Consider the following 22,247-nt stretch of genomic DNA (forward strand, 5'->3'; position numbering starts at 1 on the left):
CCCCCTTTGTATCCTAGTGTTCTGCACATTCTTAACAGAAATTCACTGTTTCTTCAGCGTTCTGACAAAGAAGTTTTTTTAAAAAACTAAAATAGTATTTCTGGGAGGCCTGAGAGAGAAGCATATCAGGGGTTGAAAATGTTGGTTGGTGGACAGATGTTTTAATAGAAACACTTTTAAAAGGCTTCCAGTGTTGGTTCTTTATTTCTGAGCCATATTTGTGTTTACTGCATCTGAGGTAGCATTTCTGGGACCCAGTGAGGAAAGGAGCCAGTCTCTTGTGTTTTCCTGGTTTGCCGCATGGCTCCAGGCATCGGGACAGCGCTGCAGAGCTGGGGCTCAGGCTCCTCTGCACATGTGGGCAAAGGGTAACACAGTGACTTTTCTGCTACATTTATTTACCCGGCAACCACTTTTGCCTCCAACATGATAATAATAACTGAAATTTTTATAGCCCCCAAAACATTGCAAATCCTTCTTTATACATTACATCAATTCATTCTTCTAATATCCCTGTGAAATAGGTTTTTCTAGATCTCCATTTTACAAATGAGAAAATTGAGATCAGAAAGATTTAGTTATTTGCTTAGGGCCTGCATGACTAGCAGATTGTCTGAGGGAAGATTTGAATCCAGGTCACTATCCATCATATAGTGATGTCCCTTTATCAGATACAGGTTAGATTCTATTTTTTCTGTGTTAGCTTCTGAGACTTGAAGAGCCATCTTTCTTTGATCTGCCAGATGCCAGTGGAAGGGAGCAGGGTTGTATAATAGGTTTGGTTGTCTGAAGTTGATTTTATACAATTTCTCTACCTCTTGCTATAGAGGTGATAAAATTCAGGGTGCAGATTGAGATTTTTTTTGGGACATGACCAATGTGATAATTTGTTTTGCTTAATTATGCATATTTGTTGCAAGGGATTTGTTTTTCTTTTTCAATGGGAAGGGCAGGTCAGAGGAAAGTGAGAGGAACAGATAGTGAATTTTCATTAATTGAAAAAATATTTTATACAGTGTTGTTGAGGGCTTTCACTGAAGGCTCCTTACTAAGGTCTCATTTTTTAAACAATTTGATTCAATTGTTATTTTTTTTGGTTATTAAAAATCCATCTTCTCACCCTCCCACTTTCACCTCTCCCCCACTGAAAAAATAAAGAAAAACAGAGCTCCTGTTGCATAGTCAAGCAATGGCCACATCCAAAAGAAAATGGTTCAGTGTGCCCTCACTGTCAGGAGGCAGGCAGCTGTTTTCTCCCGAGGCCTCTGGAATGGTGCTCAATGAGTGTATTGATTAGAATTCTAAAGGCTTTGTAGGGATATTGTTAGAGCATAAATTGTTCTCTGTGTTCTACTCCCTTCCCTCTGTATCTTGGGCCTCATGTGGCATGGAGATGACATTTAAAAATATGGAACATGTCTTCCCTATGCTGCTGTTTGGAAGGCTATGTTAAAAGAGTTCAGGCTTGTCAATCACGCTACTGATGCTGCCCCAGAATCCTTGTTAGGCTTCTCTAACATCGCCTCCTCCCTACCTCCCTTCAAAAGGTCTTCCTGAGACCCAGAGCTGGTAGTTTACCCTGTATATCCTCTATCTATTTACCTTTGAGGGCAGTTAGGTGGCCCAGTGGATAGATCACTGGCCCTAGAATCAAGAGGACAGGAGTTTGAATCCAGCCTCAGACACTTGACACTTTCTAGCTGTATGACCTTGGGCAAGTCACTTAACCCAGATTGTCTCAAATCCAGGGCCATCTCCAGTTGTCCTGATTTATATCTGGTCACCGGACCCACATGGCTTCAGAGGAAAAAGTGAGGCCAGGGAGCTAGTACAACCCCTCCTCACTCAAATCCAATTCATGTGCCATGTGCTTGTCATGGCATCGCCTCTCCGATGTCATGGTCTTCAATAATGAAGGATAAACATCTATCAAGATATCTTTGAACAGGTTGTATGCCTTTCTATTGAATATCAGCTCCATGAGGGCAGGGATTGTTGGATTTTTGTTTTTGTTTCTAGCTCCCAACATGGGCCTTGGCACATACCCAGGCTTTGAACAGTACTGTTTATTGATCGAAGGATATGCCTAAAAGCTATTCTTAGTGGATGAGAACTTGTATTTGGGGGGAGGGAGAGGAATTGGAACTCAGGTGACTTGCCCAGGTCACACAACTGGTGAGCTGCTCTGAGCCTATGTAATTCTAAAACTTTCTAAAATGAATGCCTTTTGGTTTTGATGTCATAGTTATTTCCAAATACATACCTCCTTTTCAGCCCTCCAAGCTTTCCTTTGTAACGAAGTTTAAAAAACAAAACAGTTTAGCAAAACTAGAGCCTGACATACATTAATTTCAAGCAATCTGTATAATATTCCACACCCAGAGACCCACCTTTTGTAAAGAAAGGAGGGAAGCACATTTTCCCACCTCTTCCCTGGAGCCAAATTTGGTAAATATACTAACCAAGAATATTTCCTCTCTTTCTTTTCTAGCCCTGCTTTGTTTTCACCTCAGACCTCATTATTTAACTGAAATTGCTCTTTTTTCAAAGTTAGCAACAATCTCTTCATTGCCGATCTAATGACCTTTCCTGAGGCTTCATCTTCTTGATTTGTCTGTTGCCTTTGATGCTGTTGATCATGTCTTTTCTCTTGGATCTTTTCTCTGGTCTAGGTTGTTGCAGGACACTCTTCTGGGTTCTCCTCCCACCTGCCTGACCAGTCATTCCATTTTGATTCCCTTTGTTGGATTATCATCCGACTTATTCTCACTAGCTGTGGATGACTCCCTTGGTTCCCTTCTCTTTTCTCTGTCCTCTCAGTATTCATTGAGTTGATCCTCTCCCATGGATTCAGGTCTCTCTGTGTAGACAGTTCTCCAATCTAGTTATTCTTGAGCTCTAGGCACCACCAGCTGCCTATTAGATATCTCTAGTTATATGTCCAGTAGACAATTAGAACTCATTATCTTTCCCTTAAGCCCTTCCTGTTCTGACTTTTGTTATTGTCAAGGCACCACCATCCTCCTCAGCTCCATAGCTACCCCATAGCCATTCATTTGCCAAGTCTTGTCGTTTCTCCCTTCATAGAATCTCTTCTCTATGCCTCCTTATCTCCTTTGACAACACTTCTGGACCATTACAGTAATTTGTTGTTGATCTTTCTGCTTTGACTATCATCCTCCACACAGCTACCCAAGTGATCTTCTCACAGAGCAGGTCTCTTCACTCTGCCTTAAAACAAAGATAGAAGAAGTCCCTAAAGAGTGGTTCTAGTGCTTCCCCTGCCCCCTAACCCCTCAACCCACTTGGACCCCTGGGCACTACCCTACCCCTCCCTTAGAATTGACTAAACCAAAAAATAATTACCCTAAATCTTTTTTTAAATTTTTATTTATATATATTTTAATGTTACTACAATAGTCAGTAAACTTACCCCACCACATACAAACACACACAGAAAAAGAGAAACCTCAAGAAAAATAAAGTGGGAAAAAAACATGCTTCATTCTATATTCAGATACCATCAGCTCTGTCTTTGGCATGGATAGCAATCTTTATCATAAGTCCTTCAGAGTTCTCTTGAGTCACAGCACCACTGAGAAGAGGTGGGTCGTTCATAGCTGATCATCCTGAAATATTGCTGTTATTTTGGTTTTTGGTTTTTGTTTTTAATTTACATTTTTATTTATTTACACATCACTAAAATAGTTTTGTTGTAAGAGTAAACATAATCCCTCCTCCCCTCACAAAAATAAGAACTCTCACGAGAAGTAAAGTGAAAGAAAGAGAAAAAAAATGTGCTTTAGTCTGTATTCAGATATCATCAGCTCTGTCTCTGGGGTGGATTGCATTCTTTATTATAAGTCCCTCAGAGAACTTAACTTCCATATTCTTTCACAGTTGCTGTTACTTATTGTAATTCCCTCCATCTATTCCTCCCCACTACCCTTTATTATATTTTCTCTCTCCTTTCACTCCATCCCTCTTCAAAAGTGCACTGTGAGGGCAGCTGAGTGGCCTAGTGGACAGAGCACTGGCCCTGGAGCCAGGAGGCCCCAAACCTACATTCCATTCCAGAAGGTCCCAAGCCTACATCCCTGAACCCAGAGACCAAGCAATCACCAAGTCATGTGGTCCCGGACAGGCCACCCAATCCCACCACCTTGCAAAAAGTTAAAAAAAATGTTGTGTCTGACTACCCTCTCCCATGATCTACTATCTCCTCTATCACCTACATCCCTCCTCCCTTCCCCCGTCCCCTTTCTCTCCTTTTTCCTCTAAATTTCTGTACCCTATTATGTGTGTTGTTTCCTCTCTGAGCCATTTCTGATGAGAATGAAGTCTCCCTCATCCCCCATCACCTTCCCCCACTTCCATACTATTGCAAAAGCTATTTCTTGACTCTTTTACATGAAATATCTTAGCCTGTTCTACCTCTCCTTTCCCTTTCTCCCATTGACTCCAACTTTACAGTATATTATACCTTTAAATTCAGTTCCCTCTGTGCCTTGTCTATATATTCTCCTTCTAACTGCTCTATTAAACGAGAAGGTTCATATGAATATTATCAATATCTCTTCCCATGTAGGAATACACACAGTTCATCATCATTAATCCTCATAATTTACCCTTCTTGTCCATCCTCTCCATGCTTCACCTGAAGATCAAACTTTCTGTTCAGCTCTTGCTGTTTCAACAGGAACATTTGAAATTCCCCTATTTCATTGAATGTCTATCTTTTTCCCTGGAAGAGGATGTTCAGTTTTGCTGGATAGTTGATTCTTGGTTGCATTCCAAGCTCTTTTGCCTTCCAAATATTATATTCCAAGCCCTAGGAGCCCTTAATGTAGATGCTGCTAAGTCCTGTGTGATTCTGACTGCAGCTCCACGATATTTGAATTGTGTCGTTCTGGCTGCTTGTAATATTTTCTCTTTGACTTGGGAGTTCTGGAACTTGGCTACAATATTTCTGGGGGGTGTTTTTTTTATCCATTTCCAGGGGAAATCAGTGAATTCATTCTCTCTCTCTCTTTCTCTCTCTTTCAAGTTTTTGCAAGGTAATGGGATCAAGTGATTTGCCCAAGGCCACACAGCTAGGTAATTATTAAGTGTCTGAGGCAGGATTTGAACTCAGGTCCTCTTGACTCCAGGGCTGGTGCTCTATTCCACTGTGCCACCTAGCCATGCCTGGTGAATTCTCTCAATTTCTATTTTGTCCTCTGCTTCCAGGATATCAGGGCAGTTTTCATGTGGAAATTCTTTAAAAATGAAGTCAAGGGTTGGCTAGGTGGCGCAGTGGATAGAGCACTGGCCCAGGAGTACCTGAGTTCAAATCTGTCCTCAGACACTTAATAATTACCTAGCTGTGTAGCCTTGGGCAAGCCACTTAAACCCATTTACCTGGCAAAAACCTAAAAAAAAAAATGAAGTCAAAGCTCTTTCCTAATCATGACTTTCAGGTAACCCAATAATTTTTAAATTTTCTCTTCTCATTCTTCTCTAGGTCAGTTGTTTTTCCAATGAGATATTTCATTTTCTTCTAGTTTTTCATTCTTTTGATATTGTTTTATTGTTTCTTGATTCCTCGCAAGTCATCAGCTTCCTTTAGCTCCATTCTACATTTGAAGGATTTGTTTTCCTCAGAGAGCTTTCTTATCTCCTTTTCCATCTGGCCAATTCTGCTTTTTAAGGCATTCTTCTCCTCATTAACTTTTTGGATTGCTTTTTCCATTTGACTTAAACTGGTTTCTAACATGTTGTTTTCTTCACCATTTTTTGGATATCCTTGACTAAGCTGCTGACTTGGTTTTCATGTTTTTCCTGCATCTCTCTCATTTCTCTTCTTAATTTTTCCTCTACCTCCTTTACTTGATTTTCAAAATCTTTTTTGAGCTCTTCCATAGCCTGAGTCCAACTTCTATATTTCTTGGAGGCTTTGGATAGAGAAGCTTGGACTCTGTCATCTTCTGAGTGTGTGTTTTGATCCTCTGTGGGACCAACGTAATTGTATATGGTCAGGTTCCTGTTTTTCCCTTTTCTCATTTCTCCAACCTGTGTCCTGGTTTTTGGGGTGCTTCCAGAGCTTTTGAGTTGTTATTAGGACACCCCTACAAGGACCTTTAAGGTCTTATGAGAGGCTCTAACTGCTCTCTTGGTTTGTGTTTTGGTCTGTGGGTGATCACAAGCAGTCCCCTCTGCCCTGGAGCTGTGAGAGGAGGGTCCCTGCTCTGTTATGGCAGTATGAGGGCCCAGACTGTGACAAAATGCCAGAGTCTTGTACCAGGGACCTCAACAGTCTCCCACCTTCTATGGGCTGAGTGCTCTGGGAGAAGCTGCTGGGCGGCTCTGTGGGCCTGCTCCCATTTCCTGGGATCTGGGCTGCGCTGGCGGCCATGGCTACGTTGAGGGCCAAACTGGCCTGTGGCTTCACGTTAGCTTGGCAGAAGTTTCCCCCACTGATCTTCCAAATTGTTCCTGGTGTTCCCTGGGTTGGCAGGTCAGGAAACAGCTTCTGCTGGCCAGAAGCCGGTATTCCCAGGGACTCAGTTGCCCAGTGGGCTGTTCCCAGAAGGTTGGAGCTCCTTCGCTCTGGCATAGTGATCCTGGCTGCACTGCCGCTTCCTCCAATCCTGTGGAACAGAGCCTTCCCACGATCTTCCCGGTTACCTGAGGCTGGAGAATTGCCTCACTGGATCTTTCTCTGGATTTTGTCTCTCAAATAATAAGTTAGAGTCATAATTTTAAAGTTTTTGAAATATTTTGGAGAGAGCTCCTAGGAAAGCCTGCCATCTTGGTTCAGCTCCCCCCACCCACCCACCCATTACCCTAAATCTGCCTGAGCCATGGCTAGGTTAAAAAGCTTCTGTTGCCAAAATTCTGGGACTTCCTTTCCTTCTTACCAGGAGTCCTTCAGGACTGCGCACCTCACAGGCGTGGTGTATATGTATGTGGTGGGGAGAAAGCATTGCAGGTTAAGGCCTTGAGGGAAGAGAAATCTAACAAAGATGGCCCTGCTGAAGATGTCATTGAGGGCCGAGGGAAACTGGTGAGCCATCAGTGTCCATTGGTGAATGTGGGATATTGAAAAGTCTAAGGAGGCATAGAGAGCATAGGCTTAGGAGAGCCAAATTGTGGAAGAGGAAGAGAAGGGGAACAGGGAGAGAAAGTTGAGATTTTGGACTGCTGGAAAGAATGTTTGCTAATGGCCAGACCAGGCTGCCAACAGATTATATCTTTGTAACCATCACCATTTCTTTCAGCTAATCTTTGAGCCTGGCTATTAGTACTCTCCTTAATTGTTTAGGAAGATTGAATTCTTCATCTGGATGAATCTTGGTTGCTTAAAGGGGAGAAGGGATTTCCTTTTTGGACAGGCCAAAAGCTCTCTGGTTCCCCCAGTAGCTTGGTAAAGTCTACCTGTGGGACTCAGCAGAGTCCTTCCAGTAGCTGTGGGGAGCACAAAACTCTTGAAAATAAAGAAAACCTAATTTCTTAGTGATATGTTGGTAACAGTGGCTAGCCTTAGTCCTGGGTCTTCTTCTATCCCAAATAGGGTTTGCTTTTTTCATTGTTTTTCTGAGCTGGAGACTGAAAAGGACCAAGATTAGTGACTGATAGTACTTTATTACAACCCAAGTCTCCTTTCTGGGTCAGGGAGGCCATAATTCCTGTATCTCTGCAAACAACTAGAATAGTGCAGTAGAACTTTATTCATATAGTATCTAAGTTGAGAATTCAAACTCCCTAAGTCAAGGGTGGCTAGGTGGAGCAGTGGATAGAGCACCGGCCCTGGAGTCAGGATCACCTGGGTTCAAATACAGTCTCAGACACTTAATAATTACTTAGCTGTGTGGCCTTGGGCAAGCCACTTAACTCCATTTGCCTTGCAAAAACCTAAAAAAACAAAAACAAAAAAACAAACTCCCTAAGTCAAGAAATTTGGTTAAAATTCCCCTAGTAACTATAGTTTAGTAATGTTGGGCATAAAACTTGTTGACATCCACCATGATAAGCAGTTAGCAGGTCACATACAATGATGGGCTGGGGCAAGTCTGGCTGGGTTGTGTTGCTTATTTGGGGGGGTTCCATCTGGGAGCTTCTCGGGCCCCAGAGTGACTGTTTGGTGTGGCATTCTCTTGGTAGACATCCAATCATTTCTAAGCAGTACTGTGTTCAGGCTTCAAATTGGGTTAGGAAGAAAATATTCTGAAATATTGTGATTTTTTTTTCCCAATATAAATGTTATTTTAGAAAAGTTTGTTCCCTGGGATTAAAGTGTTCTGGGAACTGGAAAGAAACCTGAGCTTGTTGGGGAAACAGGTATAGTCCCATTTGACAGTGAAAGTTTGATTTGTGGGGTGGCTAGGTTGGCGCAGTGGATCGAGCATCAGCCTTGGAGTCAGGAGGACCTGGGTTCAAATCCGGTCTCAGACATTTAATAATTTCCTAGCTTTGTGGCCTTGGGCAAGCCACTTAACCCCATTTGCCTTACAAAAACCTAAAAAAAAAAATGATTTGTTAAGACCTCACTGAAATGAAACTTGGTGCTGCTTCCCTCAAACTCTTCTGAGTCGGAGAATGGACCTGCGGCACTGGATTGATGGGAATGGTGGCACTTGGATAATGGTAGCAATCCTTAGGGAGTCTTGGGGCCCCTGCCTTTGATCCAGGGAACACTTTCACAGTTGAGTTTTAGCAGAAGGATCCTCAACATCAGCAAGTTTTACTGAGCTCCCACTCTGTGCTAAGCACAAAGAAAGACAAAACATCCCCTGCTCTCAAGGAGCTCCCAGTCTAATGAAAGCAGTTCAGACCAACTGGGTTGTATTTTGGAATATTTTTCTTTTTTGCTTATAGTCTCCCATTTTTTGATGATTGGAGTTTGGGGCCCTCTCTTTGGGTGATTTACATGAAGCATACCGAGGCCTTAGTACCCAAAAGATCAGGAAGCTCTGCAGTAGCCTCATCTGTCAGAGGATGCCCCATTTGGACCTGAATCCCAAGCACACCCCTGGGGCACTCAGCACTTTTGGGATGCTTCCCCATGGTGGCATTTATCTCTCACTTTGGATATTGGAGACATAAACGAACCCACAGCAGCCGTTTGGATTGTTGGACCCCAGAGCATTGCTCCCAGAGGAGCCTGGGGCTTGTGACCCTGATTGATTTAACCCGGCCAGCCACCAGGGGGTAGCAGTGTTTAAAGCTGAGGAGGGTAGTGAGTGCACCAAGATGCTAGGCTTCCGGGTGGTAGGGATATTGGATCAGCTTTTGTTTCAGAAAGAAAACCAAGCACAATCTCAGTTTCATAAGATTTTGGAATTACTAGGTCAACTTGGGCAAGAGTCTACCTGCTTCTTAGTGTTTTCTTCCTCTGTGCAGGTCACCTTTCAGGCCCTTTGTTTTCTACCTTTCTAATACACCTATTTAGAACTTCACATTGTGGTTATCACTATTTGTGCCTGAGGAGTAGTTCCTTGAAGACAGGGACTATATTTTATCTAAACTTTATTTCTCCAAATTGTTCTGGATATTGTAGTTACTTTAGATATTTGTCACCATTTATTGTTGGGCAAGACCATCTTCTTACCCATCACATGGAGGATTGATTCAACCAACTAGTGTTTATTAAATTTCTACTTTGGAACTAACAAAGTTGAAACATGAAATAATAAAACCAGTGTTTAAAACCAGTTATTAGGTCTGAAATTTAGCCTTTTTTTTTTTTATTCCCGTTAATCATAAGGCAGAATAATGACTTTAAAAATACTGAACTAATGTCTCCGGACCTAAACCTCTTCCTTGGTTCTCAAATCACAGTAGACAAGGACCTTTGGAAAGAGGGTGGTCTGCAAGGATGTGTCCCTGGGAGGTGCTCGATGGTCACTTCCTACTTATGAAATCTTTAAGCTCCAAGTAATGTTTTCCACCTATAGTAGCCAACTGCCTTTGCCCAGAATTCATGGGAAAGTCTATTGGAGGGTCTGTATTCACCAACCAGCAACTCTGCATGGGAACTTTGTCCTCTGGAAAGTCCTAGGACACAGAAAAGCTTAGCACTGGCTAAAGGAGAGGAAAGTCTGCTTTTTTTCCCAATTCTCTCTGCTGTTGGTTCTATTGCAGATGAAATGGAAAGGGAAGGACCTGTTTGACCTGGTGTGCCGGACTCTGGGACTACGGGAAACCTGGTTCTTTGGACTGCAGTATACGATCAAGGACACCGTGGCCTGGCTCAAAATGGACAAAAAGGTTGGGTCTGAACTTGGATGGGGGAGCCTGAGAACTGATTTTATTCCCAGCCCTTTTCCTGAGCAAGTGCCTCCTTGGGCCCTTGTGGGTCTGTGGGGAGGAGAAGAGATGGACAGGAAAGCAGGTGGCAGGCTCCTGGGAGGTTCCCACAGGTTTTCTTTATTTCCAGGCTCTCTGGGTCATAAACCGAGATGAAATTATTGCCATCCCAGTTTATTTATCTGGTATTGCTAAGCTGTGTATTACTGGCTTTATGCCCTTCAATTGATCAAGTCATTAGTCTGCCTTTGTAAACACAGATTTCTATTTCTTTCCCACATGTACTTTTGCAGTTGTGTGTTTAAAGGCTGGTCGGAGCTTCTGCTTTTTTGCTGGGATTTTAAACTGTGTACATTTTTGGTAATCCCTAGGCCCCGACTTGAATTCTATTTATAATCCAAGGTAATAGAGTTCCCTTGACACCATTCAGTGCAATGACCATTTCTTTATCTGGCTTCCTGGGACAGGAAAAAATGGACACAGGCCTCTTCAAAAATTTACACTAATTATGGGCCTCATAAACTTCAGTCTTCACATCTAAACTGTATGTGTGGATTTGTCCACCTATTAATGTGACCTGACATGTTGGAAGCCCTGACAAATGGCCAGCACAGGCTCCTGGAAGCTGGTTGACTTGAGTGACTGGGCTGGCTCTGGCTTGAGTCTGAGCTGGAGAATTGTACGCTACAAAACTGGAGAACTTTTCTGTGTCTCCTTTTGCTATCTAAAACAAAGCAAGTTTGAATTATGTCTGACTGCCAGGAATACTGATGATGTATAGTGGGCATCACATTCTATGTAGTGTACCACCCAGAGGAAATAAATGATGGCATGTTAATAGAACTTTGTAGCATGTGGGGTGATATGTTTGTCCCCTGAATTCAAAAGCATTCTGGGTAGCAGATGCTTGATATTAAGGAAGGTATAGAAAGAGTTATCAGATCGAGCACAGGGTTTCCAAATTTGGCTGGCAGGCCTTTGGTGTTCCCGGAAACATCTCAGGAGTTTGCTTCTAAGACAATGAAGTCACAGCAGCCAGGTTGTTTTTCCAGTCCTGGTCATCTCCTCCAGGTTTCACCTCAGTCCATAGACCAAAATTGGGCAAAAGGAGAAAGTAGTGTCCAAGGGACTGTGTGGATCCCTGAGATTGGACAACCAGTGACTCAAACAAGACTTAGTCACAAGCTGGCAAGCATATGACTGTGGTTTTTGACCTTGACGACATCTCTTTTTACCTTAGTCCTTTTATCTGAACTAAAGAGATCATTTTGGTCAGCTTCTTTCCCTTCCAAAATATAAAGTTCCTCTGTGGCAGTCCTAGAGATTAAGCTCCATTATGGCAGAGTGAAATGAACCTCTGTAATGGTTGGCACTGGTTTTATCTGTTGCTGAATAATGGTCCCAGGGAGGCGGTGGGCTACCCTGCAGGAGAGGAGCAGGTGATAGGTATGGCGCAAGTGCTTGTCTTGTTGATCGTTTTGCCCTGCAATTTTTCAGGTGCTGGATCATGATGTTTCAAAGGAAGAACCAGTCACCTTTCACTTCCTGGCCAAATTTTATCCAGAGAATGCAGAGGAAGAACTGGTCCAGGAGATCACTCAGCATTTATTCTTCCTACAGGTATCGCAGTTTATCCCTGCTGTTCCCTTTGTCTTTGAGGTGAATGCCCCAAATGAAATGGCAAGGTTTGATTTAGGACTTGTTCCAAGGTTTAATGAACAGCCTATTTTATTGGAAAAAACAGCTGCCTCAGGAAATCAGCCAGATATGTCCTGAGCTCTGTACAGAAAGAGGCTTGAGTCACCTTAGCTTGTGAGTTGAGACTGTACTACGCTCATAGGATTCAGGGCTTCAGGTGGCCTTTGAGGGTCACCTAGCCCATCCCTGTCATTTAACATCTAAGCAAAATTGAGGCCCAGAAGGGTTGCTTGTTTGTAGCCTATAAATAGCAGAGTTGAACTCAGGTCTGGATTCTAAATCCTCTGTCTTTTCAACTTACCATAGAATTAGGGGAGAAAATAATGAAAATAAAATTCATTCTGCATATAAGTTTAAATATATAGAAACAGAGACTGTTACTCTTAGAGGAGATCCTAAAAATGATTTGACCAGGGCCACATAGCAAGTTATACAGCCAGAACCAGATCCCTTGTCCCTGGCTTATTTCATTGCTCTTTTTACCCTTCTTCTTCTGGGCTTAAAATGTTCTTTGTAGGCTCAGTAACTCCATTTGCATCCACTGGGCCTAGCAGAGACACCCAGCTTGGAGGAGATGCCACCCTTGTTTTTGTACTGCTTAGAGTCACAGATGATTAGAAAACAGTGTTATGGCTGATATATAGATCAGTCAGTAACAAGTATTCAATAAGCTCTCATGATGTGCTAGCCACTGGAAACATCACGAACCCCAGAAACCTGCAAAAGCAGTTTGGGGAGGGGGGGGTGATGCTAGCAGCCAAGGGGGTCAGGGCATGGTTCATGTAGGAGACCCCCGAGCTGATTTTGAAGGAAATCAGTCGACAGCCAGTGAAATGGGCACAGGAAAATGAGTGTCATTTGGAAGAAATATAGTACAGGAATGTGGGAAGAGTCCAGCTGGGGCAAGGGGTAAAAGCCCCTTGATACTCATACAGAGTAATTTATATTTAATCCTTAAGGTGGTAGGGAGCCGCTGGAGTTGATTGAATAGGGGAGTGACCACATCAGAGCTGCCATATGGAGTGTGGTCTGTGGTGAGGAGGAGTCTAAGGCAGTTGGGACTATTGTAGCCAGGTGAGCGGCAATGAGGGACTACCATAGATGGTACCTGTGAGTGGAGAGAAGGGGATGGATTCTGGAGATGTTGTGGCAGCAGATTAGAGATGCCAGTGGGGGAGAGTGAAGAATTGAGAACATCAGGGCTAGAAGTGGGGTGTTGTTCTTTACCAAAGGAGAGCATACAGAAGAGTATTGTATTTGAGGTGAAAGACAATAAGTTTTGTTTTTGATATTTATTTGGATATATTTTGTTTTAGCTTGATATCCAAACAGAAGTTGGGGTGTAGGGGTGGTCCTGGGATGGCATGAGGACTGGACCTGCCAGGCAGATGAGGTGGGACTCTCCTCCAGGTATGTCGAGGCCACATTTGTGGGCTTTTTTTGTCCAGACATAGGATCTATTGAGTTTGAGATGTCTTTGGGACCCATAGTTTGAAATGGTCAGTGGACAGCTAGAGTACAGAAAAAAGACTTGGTGGGACCAGATATGTAAATTTGGGAATCATCTGCATAAAGTTGATAATGAAATCTGTGAATATTGATGAAGTTACAGTGGGGGAAGGTAGACAAAGGAGAAGAGGGTCCTGGATGCATCTTCCGCTAAAGAGCATGATAAAGGTGATGAACCAAGAAGGAAGAGAATGAGGAGGCTAGCAACATCATCTCCTTGGGAAAGGAGATAAACAATCCATTAGGAGGGGGAATTAGGGGGCACAGTGGATGGAGCACCAACCCAGGAGTCAGGAGGACCTGAATTCAAATCCAGCCTCAGACACTGACTAGTTGTGTGACCCTTGGCAAGACACTGTTTAAAAAAGAATTGGATTAGGGAAGACTAAAAGGATTAGCTTGTTGCAGTGAGACCCAGCTGAGAATAGATGACAAGTTTGTCATGGATCCAGTTAACTTGGTTTGGTGCTGTTAAGAGACAAGTGAAAGAAGTGATGAGCATGGTTGGGGCTTGGCAAGGTGTGTGTGAGTGTTGATGGGTCAAGAAGTGAATAGTTTAGTAGAGTTGAATGAGTTAATCATGTTGTCATTATTCAGGAGTGAAGAGGTTTTAGGGCCTGGGTGAGAGTCTAGGCATTGGTGGGATTGGTGCTACCGTGAGGATGAAGAGTAGCTGGAGGAGGGATGAGGCACGGGGACAGATGGAATGGCAGGAGATCCTGCAGGGAGACATGCAGAGAACATGTTGCTTACATGTGTCAGATACAGGAAGACTTCATAGGGGAGATAGCTTTTGAGTTGGGCATTCAAGGATAAGGAGGAGTTCCTCAGAGGAACACAGAGCACAGTGTGGGGAAAGATAGAAAAGGGCAATCTGTGTTTGAACAGCAAGGAAGTTGGGGTGTAGGGGTGGTCCTGGGATGGCATGAGGACTGGACCTGCCAGGCAGATGAGGTGGGACTCTCCTCCAGGTATGTCGAGGCCACATTTGTGGGCTTTTTTTGTCCAGACATAGGATCTATTGACTTCTGCTCTGCACTGTGGTGTCTTCAGCAGCTGCCTCCCTTACCCAGAAGCACCTAGTCTGTGTGGGTTGGCAACAGCACTCGAGACCCAGCTTATTCTCAACTTCCCATGCTACCCCCTGAGCCTGTATGAAGGATGATGGAGTATACTGGGGTGACTGAGTGGGTGCTTCTGAAGGCCTGGACAGGGGCAGCGAGAAGAGAAGATGAGGGGGCCTGGTAGAGAGTTGACCTGAGTAAAATGAGCCCAAGGCACCAATCCATTGAATCTGTACCTGGGAAAGAAGATGTGGGATCACTGGGGGATGGGGGAGGAGGGAGGGCCTGACAGTCAGAAGGGAGGGGATCTCTCCAAGCACTAACTCTCCCTCTCGTGAGTTCTAGTTGGACTTTTCTGTAAACCACTCATATCACTTTGAACATGCTCTGCTTTACATTACAGTCAGTTGTGAAAGTCAGAAACTTGTTGGCTGCTTTTGGTTATCTCACAACCCCTGGGACTCTGCAGTGAGAAAGTGGTCAGTAACCATCTTTTATTGAGTACCAACTTTGTGCCAAACACTAGGCTAAGGACTGGGGAAGATAAGAATGGCAAAAGAGAGACTGCCCCCCTCAGGAGGCCCAGTCAACTGGGGGTAAGACCATGCCAATTACTAGAGACAAACCAGATAAAGGATGGGGTGGGGGGCTCCTGAGAAACGAAGCCCCAAGGGTGGGAGGAGTCCCTGGGAAAGGCTTTTCAGCTCTAGAACTGACTGGCCTGAATGAAGCAATGAGGAATGGTGAGATCTGAGACTCCTCACAGGTGGTTATATTCTTGCAGGATGCCTGGGCTGGTCCACAGAGAGAGAGGAGAATGTGCCTCATTTTGCTCCTCCTCTTATTTCCTGCCTGGTCATGGCCTTCCCAGATTTCATGGTTAGTTACCAGCAATCTGTGCCCAAGCTGCCTCTTCTGCCCAGAGGTGCCAGTTGGGCTGTCTGCTGTGCCTGCAAGGTAGTACAGTATGTGTTAGCACTCCTTTGAGCCAGTCTTCAGCATATTGCGCTTGGTGAAAATTTAATACCAGATTTTTCTCAAAGAAAAGGGTATTCTCTCTCTTTTTTTTAAAGTTTTGTTTTGTTTGTTTGTTTGTTTGTTTTTTTTGCAAGGCAGTGGGGTTAAGTGGTTTGCCCAAGGCCACCCAGCTAGGTAATTATTAAATGTCTGAGTCCAGATTTGAACTCAGGTACTCCTGACTCCAGGGCCAGTGCTCTATCCACTGCACCACCTAGCCACCCTGAAAAGGGGATTCTCTTTCAGTTAGTCTTCCTTGTCCACTTGAAGAGGGGAGCTACCCTCACATCCATTGTCACTGTGATATGCTCTAATTCTGCCAAATATTTGAATCGGGATGGTAAGGCATCACGGATAGACAGGTAGAGTTTCATTCACTTAATAAAGCTAATTTCCATGGTGTAGGAGGAATAGCAGCAAATTTCTATATGAGCATGGCACCCCTGTGTTATTATCAGACATGGATGGAATGATCAGTGGTGACGTGATCAGAGCACAGTGACATGGCAGTCGCCAGACCCATGGCTGTCTGACTTGGATACCTCAGTGGGTCTCTGCCATACACAGCTGTTCATTCTCTTGGCATTGATCTGAATCTGCCCAGACCTTATCCTCCTTGTATAATGGATCAAACACTTAGCCTTAGTGTATGGCGCATAGTAGGTACTCAATAAATGATGGTTCACTGACTACTGTCTCACTGCAGAATCCCAGGGGTTATGAAATAAGCAAAAAGCAACCAACAATGGGGGTCCATGTCACCTCCCTTCCCCATATTGTCACTTTTGACCTCTTTAGTTATCAACGAAGTGTTTTGAAGAGTTTTTTGCCCTTAGTGAAGTGGGAGTGGTGGTGCCTTATTTTTCCCTGTCTACCAGGGGGCTCTTCCAGTCTGGGTACCACCTCAAAGAAGGGATCTGCATTAATTGAGGTAGAACCAGAATGACAATATCTCCAACGAAAATAAAGTGTTTGTGTGTGTGTGTGTGTGTGTGTAGACCACCATACAAAGGTAACTAGGCTCAAGGCTTCCTGGACACAAGTCTGAGATGGATGAGGAGAATGAAGGGGCAGAGAAGGAGAGAGATACACATCTGAGAGTGAGATGACAGAAGATGACAGTCAGTTGAGATTTAGCCTTGAAAAGAAGAGGCTTCATCTATTTATTTTCCCTCCCCTCCTCTCCTGCTAGTACTACATGACGGGCACAGCAGACAACCCAACTGGCACCTCTGGGCAGAAGAGGCAGCTTGGGCACAGATTGCTGCTAACTAACCATGAAATTTGGAAAGGCTATGACCATGGGATAAAAAGAAGTATTTGAAAACATCTAGGATTTAGCATTTACTCCAAGAAGGCAAAGGCAACTTTAAAACTTGGCAAGTCAGATTGATTACCACACAAACATTGACTGGGCAGGAGTGAGAGCCCAAGTGTTAAAGAAATGGTTCCCTTAAACATACTTGGAAATGGTACCTAAAAGCAGTGTGACTTCCTCCCAAGTTTCCCATAATGCAGCATGAGTGTTTGGAGGAAAACTGAGCAGCAGTGTACACTGGGACATCTGTCAGACTTTGTGAAATTCATAATTGACCCTCTTCATTTATTGATTTGAGTGTTACTCACTCTAGACAGCAAAGCTGTGAACCCTCCTCTATTCTCCCCCCCCCCTTCATTTTGTATGTCTGACATGGTAACAAATGGAAAGGAGACTCTGTCAATTCAGTCTATTTCCTGGACTTATAAGCACTGAAAAGTTTAGTGGATCGAACTTGATGCTTTTTTCTTCGAGTCAGCAGATTGAATGGGCTGGTTCTTTATCAGCTATCCTTCAGCTAGGCTGATGGTGTAGTTCTGATCTTGTATTCAGATGCAGCAGGGGCCCAGGGTGGACCTCCTATCAGAGCTGTTTCTTTGGAGATTAGAACCAAGTCTAACAGTAGAGGTTTCCAGCTTTCCTCCATGTCATTTTCTTTTGGATAGTAAAGAGGTTGTTTTTGCTTATTCAGCATATGGGAAAATGAAGATAAGCCTTCTTTTTAATACTGACTTCTTTGTGACAGAGTATCCACCCTGGAGAGTCCTCAAGTCTCTGTCAATAAAGACTCATATCCTATGTCAGAAAAATCATTACAGGCCTGGTTGGGCAGACCTTGTCAGAATGAGCCACGTACGCCTTCTCACATCTCCCTTGGCGCTCTGTGCAGGTGAAGAAGCAGATTCTGGATGAGAAGATCTACTGCCCTCCTGAGGCATCAGTGCTCCTGGCTTCCTATGCAGTCCAGGCCAAGGTAGGCTGTTACTTGTCATACCTGCCCCAGGGGAGGAGGGAGGGTTATGGCTCTGAGGGACCTGGCTTGCTCTTAAGAGTTATTGATGTTTTCTCCTCTTAGACCAGAGTTAATGTAACTCCCTAACGAAACAAAAAGCCGAACAGCCTCCTGACATGGCAGGTGGGCCTCCTTGTACTTGAACACTGTGTCCCTCCAGGCTTCCACCTGACATTGGTCATAATTTATCTGGATTTGGCTGCTTTTGATGGCTATTTTCATTTCTACTCTTGTTATTGTGGATTGTTATTCCAGTTCTGTAGCATCCATCCCCATCTTCCCTTATTTTGTGGAAGAGCCCAGCCTCTGAGCTTGCCTTGATTATTTTTACTGGACAACCTACTTTTTCTTTCTGTTTATAACTACTAGGATCCAACCATTATATGCTGTGCTCTGCCATTTGGAAAGCCATTTCAGCTCCAGCTCAATGTTCTTCCTAAGACATGATTGCCCCACCTTCTGAATCCGTTGAGGGCTCAGGCAGTGCCCTGCCCTCTAGAGAGATGCAGCAAAAGTTTGCTCTCCTCCCACATTTTCAGGTCTGAATATTTCAGAGGTGGAACCTGCTTTGAAGACTATTGAGGTCAGAGATTGGCAAACTCCAGGTGTGCTGCCTAGTCTGTTTTTGGAGGGTTACCAGCAAGCTAAGAACAGTTTATATACTTTCAAATACAGTAAAAGGTTTATTTAAAATTGTAGAGACCATTCTTAACTCCTTGACTATACAAAAATGGAGGGCAGGTTACATGTGACCTGTTAGTCATAGTTGGCTATCCCTGATCTGGACTAGACTAGGGCCTGAGGGATTGATTTACTTACCCAGAATCAGATAACTTAATATTGGAAGAGACCCTCAGCATCCCTTATCTGCTGATATCGGTGGTGTAAGTCTTTTTATGTAGAGAGTTTGGCCATTGGGCACTGTGGAGTTGGTTGACTCGTCCACCTTCATCAATGATAACCGCACTGGAACTCTGCTGAGATGGCAGTGTCCTCTTCCATTTCCTTTTATCTGAGAACCCAAAAGAGGAGACAAGACCAGATGCCTCTGCTTCTTCCTTTCACTGCCTCCATTTCCCTGTTCAACTGCTCAAAGTGTGTTTCAGAGTTGGGGTTCCATGATGACCTTGTCCAGAAGATGTTCAGAGTAATGGTCTTTCCGATTCTTTTATCTGGTCTTTCCTTTGAAGGACAAATGAGGCTCTGTAGTATTGATTAGAAAATTTTAGAACTTTAGAATTTTAGAGCTAGGACGTGGAATGCCATTTACTAGAACCATCTCATTTTCAGGATATTCTTGAACTTGGAAGTTCAAAGAAATTTTTATTGTCTTCTCCAAGGCTACAGTCAATCAGTAGCAGGACTGAAATTGTCCACAGGGGCTCCTCTACTGAGTCAGCAGCATACATCTGACTCTTCCAGGAAAACTCCAGATTTCTCAGCTCATTGGCAGGGGTAGGGTAGAAAGGGAGGGGTGGCTTCTGATAAGATTGATAATTATAATAATTATTATTAGCATTTCTATAATGTTAAGGTTTGCAGAGTATTGTACCAATATTAACTCATTTGCATATCATATCAAGTCTAGGTGCTAATATCCCCATTTTCAGATGGAGAAATAGATGTAGACAGAAGTTAAATAACTTGCTCAGGGTCACATAAGCTAGTTAAATATCTGAGTTCAGATTTGAACTCAGGTTTCCCTGACTGCAGTTTCAGTGTCTATCCTCTGTACTATCTGGTTAAAGGAAAAAAAATGATTTGCCTCTATAATTGAAAAATGAATGCATAGTCCATATGGAAAAATGAGTTCATAATTGAGGGTCTACAGGAAGCCTGGTAGCAGTCTATTAGTGGCAGAACTATGGATTGATCCAACCATTCTAGAAAGCAGTTTGTATTATACTAAGAAAATGATCAAAATGTGTCATATCCATTGGCCTAGAGAGCCCACTTGTGGACCTACACCTCAAGGAGATTAAAGATAAGAAAGGTCCCAAGTATTTATGGTAGCATGTTGTATAGTAGCAAGAGATGAGAAGCAAAGTGATATCCATCCACTGGAGAGCAGCTCCATATTCATAGCACGTAAATGGAACAGACTATTACTAGGCCCTAAGGCGTGATGTGTGAGAAGAGTTCAGAACAGTGATCTGTGAAGCGACTGAGCCAGTGTCACGGAGATGAGAAAAACGGTCCTCTTCCTTGATGGTAGAACATGTGCATGACAAGGAGTACAATTTATCTCAACTGATATGTTGGTTAATTTGACTGAACTAGTCTTTATTTTTTGATACAAGGCATAGATCTCTAAGGAAGGATGTATTTGGAAATGCGGATGATGTATGAATAAAATATAAATTATTAAAATGGATACACAAAATTAATTTTTTTTAATATTTAAGTTTTATTTTCCTCTCAATATTTGCCTTACTTTTTTCCTTTACAAAGTTTCATGGAGTTCACAGTTTTTACCAAAATGAAAGGGGGCCAAAGTGTGTGTGTGTGTGTGTGTGTGTGTGTGTGTGTGTGTATGAAATTTGCTTATTAAATACTTCAGAACTATCTCACCCATTTTCATTCTTCTAAATACACATCACTAGGTTAAAAACTGTTCTGAAACCAAGAAGGTGGAAGTAGTTCTGCTGTGTATACATAGCTAAGAAAAAAAGGTTTTGCCCAACATGTTTTGGACTGTTTCCTAAGACTAGGTGTATTCTACAGGGTGTCCCCAAAATCTTAGGTGCAGTTCCAAGTCTTAGTTAAGCCTTTGGGGACATCCGGTACATCTCAGAAAGTTTTAAATATTTGATGATTAGATGAAAAAATCATGTGATGCAAAGACCTTATATATTGGGGAAGTTTGTTAAAATCATTGTTCTGATTTTGATAAGGGATATCTTAGACACATTTGAACATGAAACTCAGTCTAGACCCAATCACTACTCCAAGGATAGCTTCTATTTACTATTTGCTAAACCAGAATCACTGGTCAGAAGGCAAGCTGGAGGTGGGAACCTCTCCAAAGCCCACAAGGAAAACTGTACAAATAAATCCTCACTGTCCTAAACCTCTGGGACAGGAGGAGGAAGCAAATGTGGTCTCTTCAGACTCTGAGGAATACAAGTGAGAGTAGAGGATGAATCAGTGGTACAAATAAGACCATTATTTTTGCAGAGTCAGACACCTGTGAATGGGGCTTTCCTAAAAGCCTTCTGGGTGTTAAACTACTATAGTTAAAAGTTAAAAAGTTAAAAAAAAATTTTAAAAAAGTTTTAAAAAGTTTAAAAGTTAAGTTTAAAGTTTAGACACTTTAGCAAAACTTTATGCAAGCCAAAGAGTTTGCACTACTTGCTTCTGTCTCACTTGAAGATATGTCCCCCTGTTCTCTTGCCTATCCACAATTTCCTTCTCTATATTGGTTATACTGTCTCCCTAAAGCAAAACTGACTTCAAACCACATTTATATCCAGTTACTGAAGATGTTTATGGCACCACTGAAAAATTACTTTTTTTAAAAGAACATAAGTGTTTTTCAGTCAGATCAACAAAGGTGCTTAAGTCCATGTATTTATCTGATAACTGAGGTTTACATTCATTAAGTTTTCTCAAGATTTCCAGGGCTCCTTATCCCCGTCACAGATGAGAAATCTCAGCCAGGAAAGGAGGGCCAGGTGAGTTGTCCAGAGTCCCCCAGGCCAGTTTATGGCAGATGGAGGGTGGGAATTTGTTAGTTTCTAGAATAAGTATATTGATTCTTTGAAAAGTGATTCAGAAAACAAAAGAGGAGTCTGATTCAACCAAATATACTTCCTTTTATGCTTTAATTAACAATATTATTAATAATTAGAAAAATGTGTCCCTTCATTCATTGTCTTCCTGGTGGTGCTTAAATTCATAAACAGCCTGGCTCTGACTCCAATTTCTATTCATCATGACATTTTCTTTAGCTTTCAGTAGACTGAAGCCTTCAAGGAGACCTCTTCTGTTTGAAGGGCACCTGTCTAAAAGGCTGCGTTTTCTTAGCATAGATTTTAGACAACAAATGATCAGAATCTGTGTTCAGAAGCCACCTGTCCAGGAAAAAAATACTCCCTTTCCCAGGGAACAGCAGGTGTCTCATTAAATAGATTTTACTGCAAGAAAATCCCATAAATTTGGATTCTAGTAATTAGGAATTTATACTCATTTAGAAGCAGCATAGATGATTCTTATTCAGGGAAAGGCTCACAGTCACTTTTCTGTGTCTTAGAAGTAAAGAGAACCAGGTCCAAAATGAATCATTTTCTCAGACCTAGGGTTTAAGAACTTGAGGATCTCCCTTATTCTTTCTTTAGTTTAT

The 22,247-nt window shown here is 42.8% G+C and overlaps 1 protein-coding gene across 5 annotated transcripts in view; it reads left to right on the forward strand.

Moving 5' to 3' along the window:
• Positions 1–22,247, forward strand: part of NF2 (NF2, moesin-ezrin-radixin like (MERLIN) tumor suppressor) — a 119,792-nt gene that overhangs the window by 36,881 nt on the left and 60,664 nt on the right. For all 5 annotated transcript variants that reach the window (XR_012472327.1, XM_074206282.1, XM_074206281.1 and 2 more), the window contains exons 2-4: positions 10,123–10,248; positions 11,785–11,907; positions 17,783–17,866. Coding sequence is in view for 4 of the 5 variants with exons in the window: in XM_074206282.1 (XP_074062383.1) it covers positions 10,123–10,248; positions 11,785–11,907; positions 17,783–17,866 (333 nt within the window). In the remaining variant the exon portion in view is untranslated. The remainder of the gene's footprint in view (positions 1–10,122; positions 10,249–11,784; positions 11,908–17,782; positions 17,867–22,247) is intronic.

Source organism: Macrotis lagotis, chromosome X (assembly GCF_037893015.1).
Source record: "Macrotis lagotis isolate mMagLag1 chromosome X, bilby.v1.9.chrom.fasta, whole genome shotgun sequence".
In the NCBI taxonomy this organism is placed as follows: domain Eukaryota; kingdom Metazoa; phylum Chordata; class Mammalia; order Peramelemorphia; family Peramelidae; genus Macrotis; species Macrotis lagotis.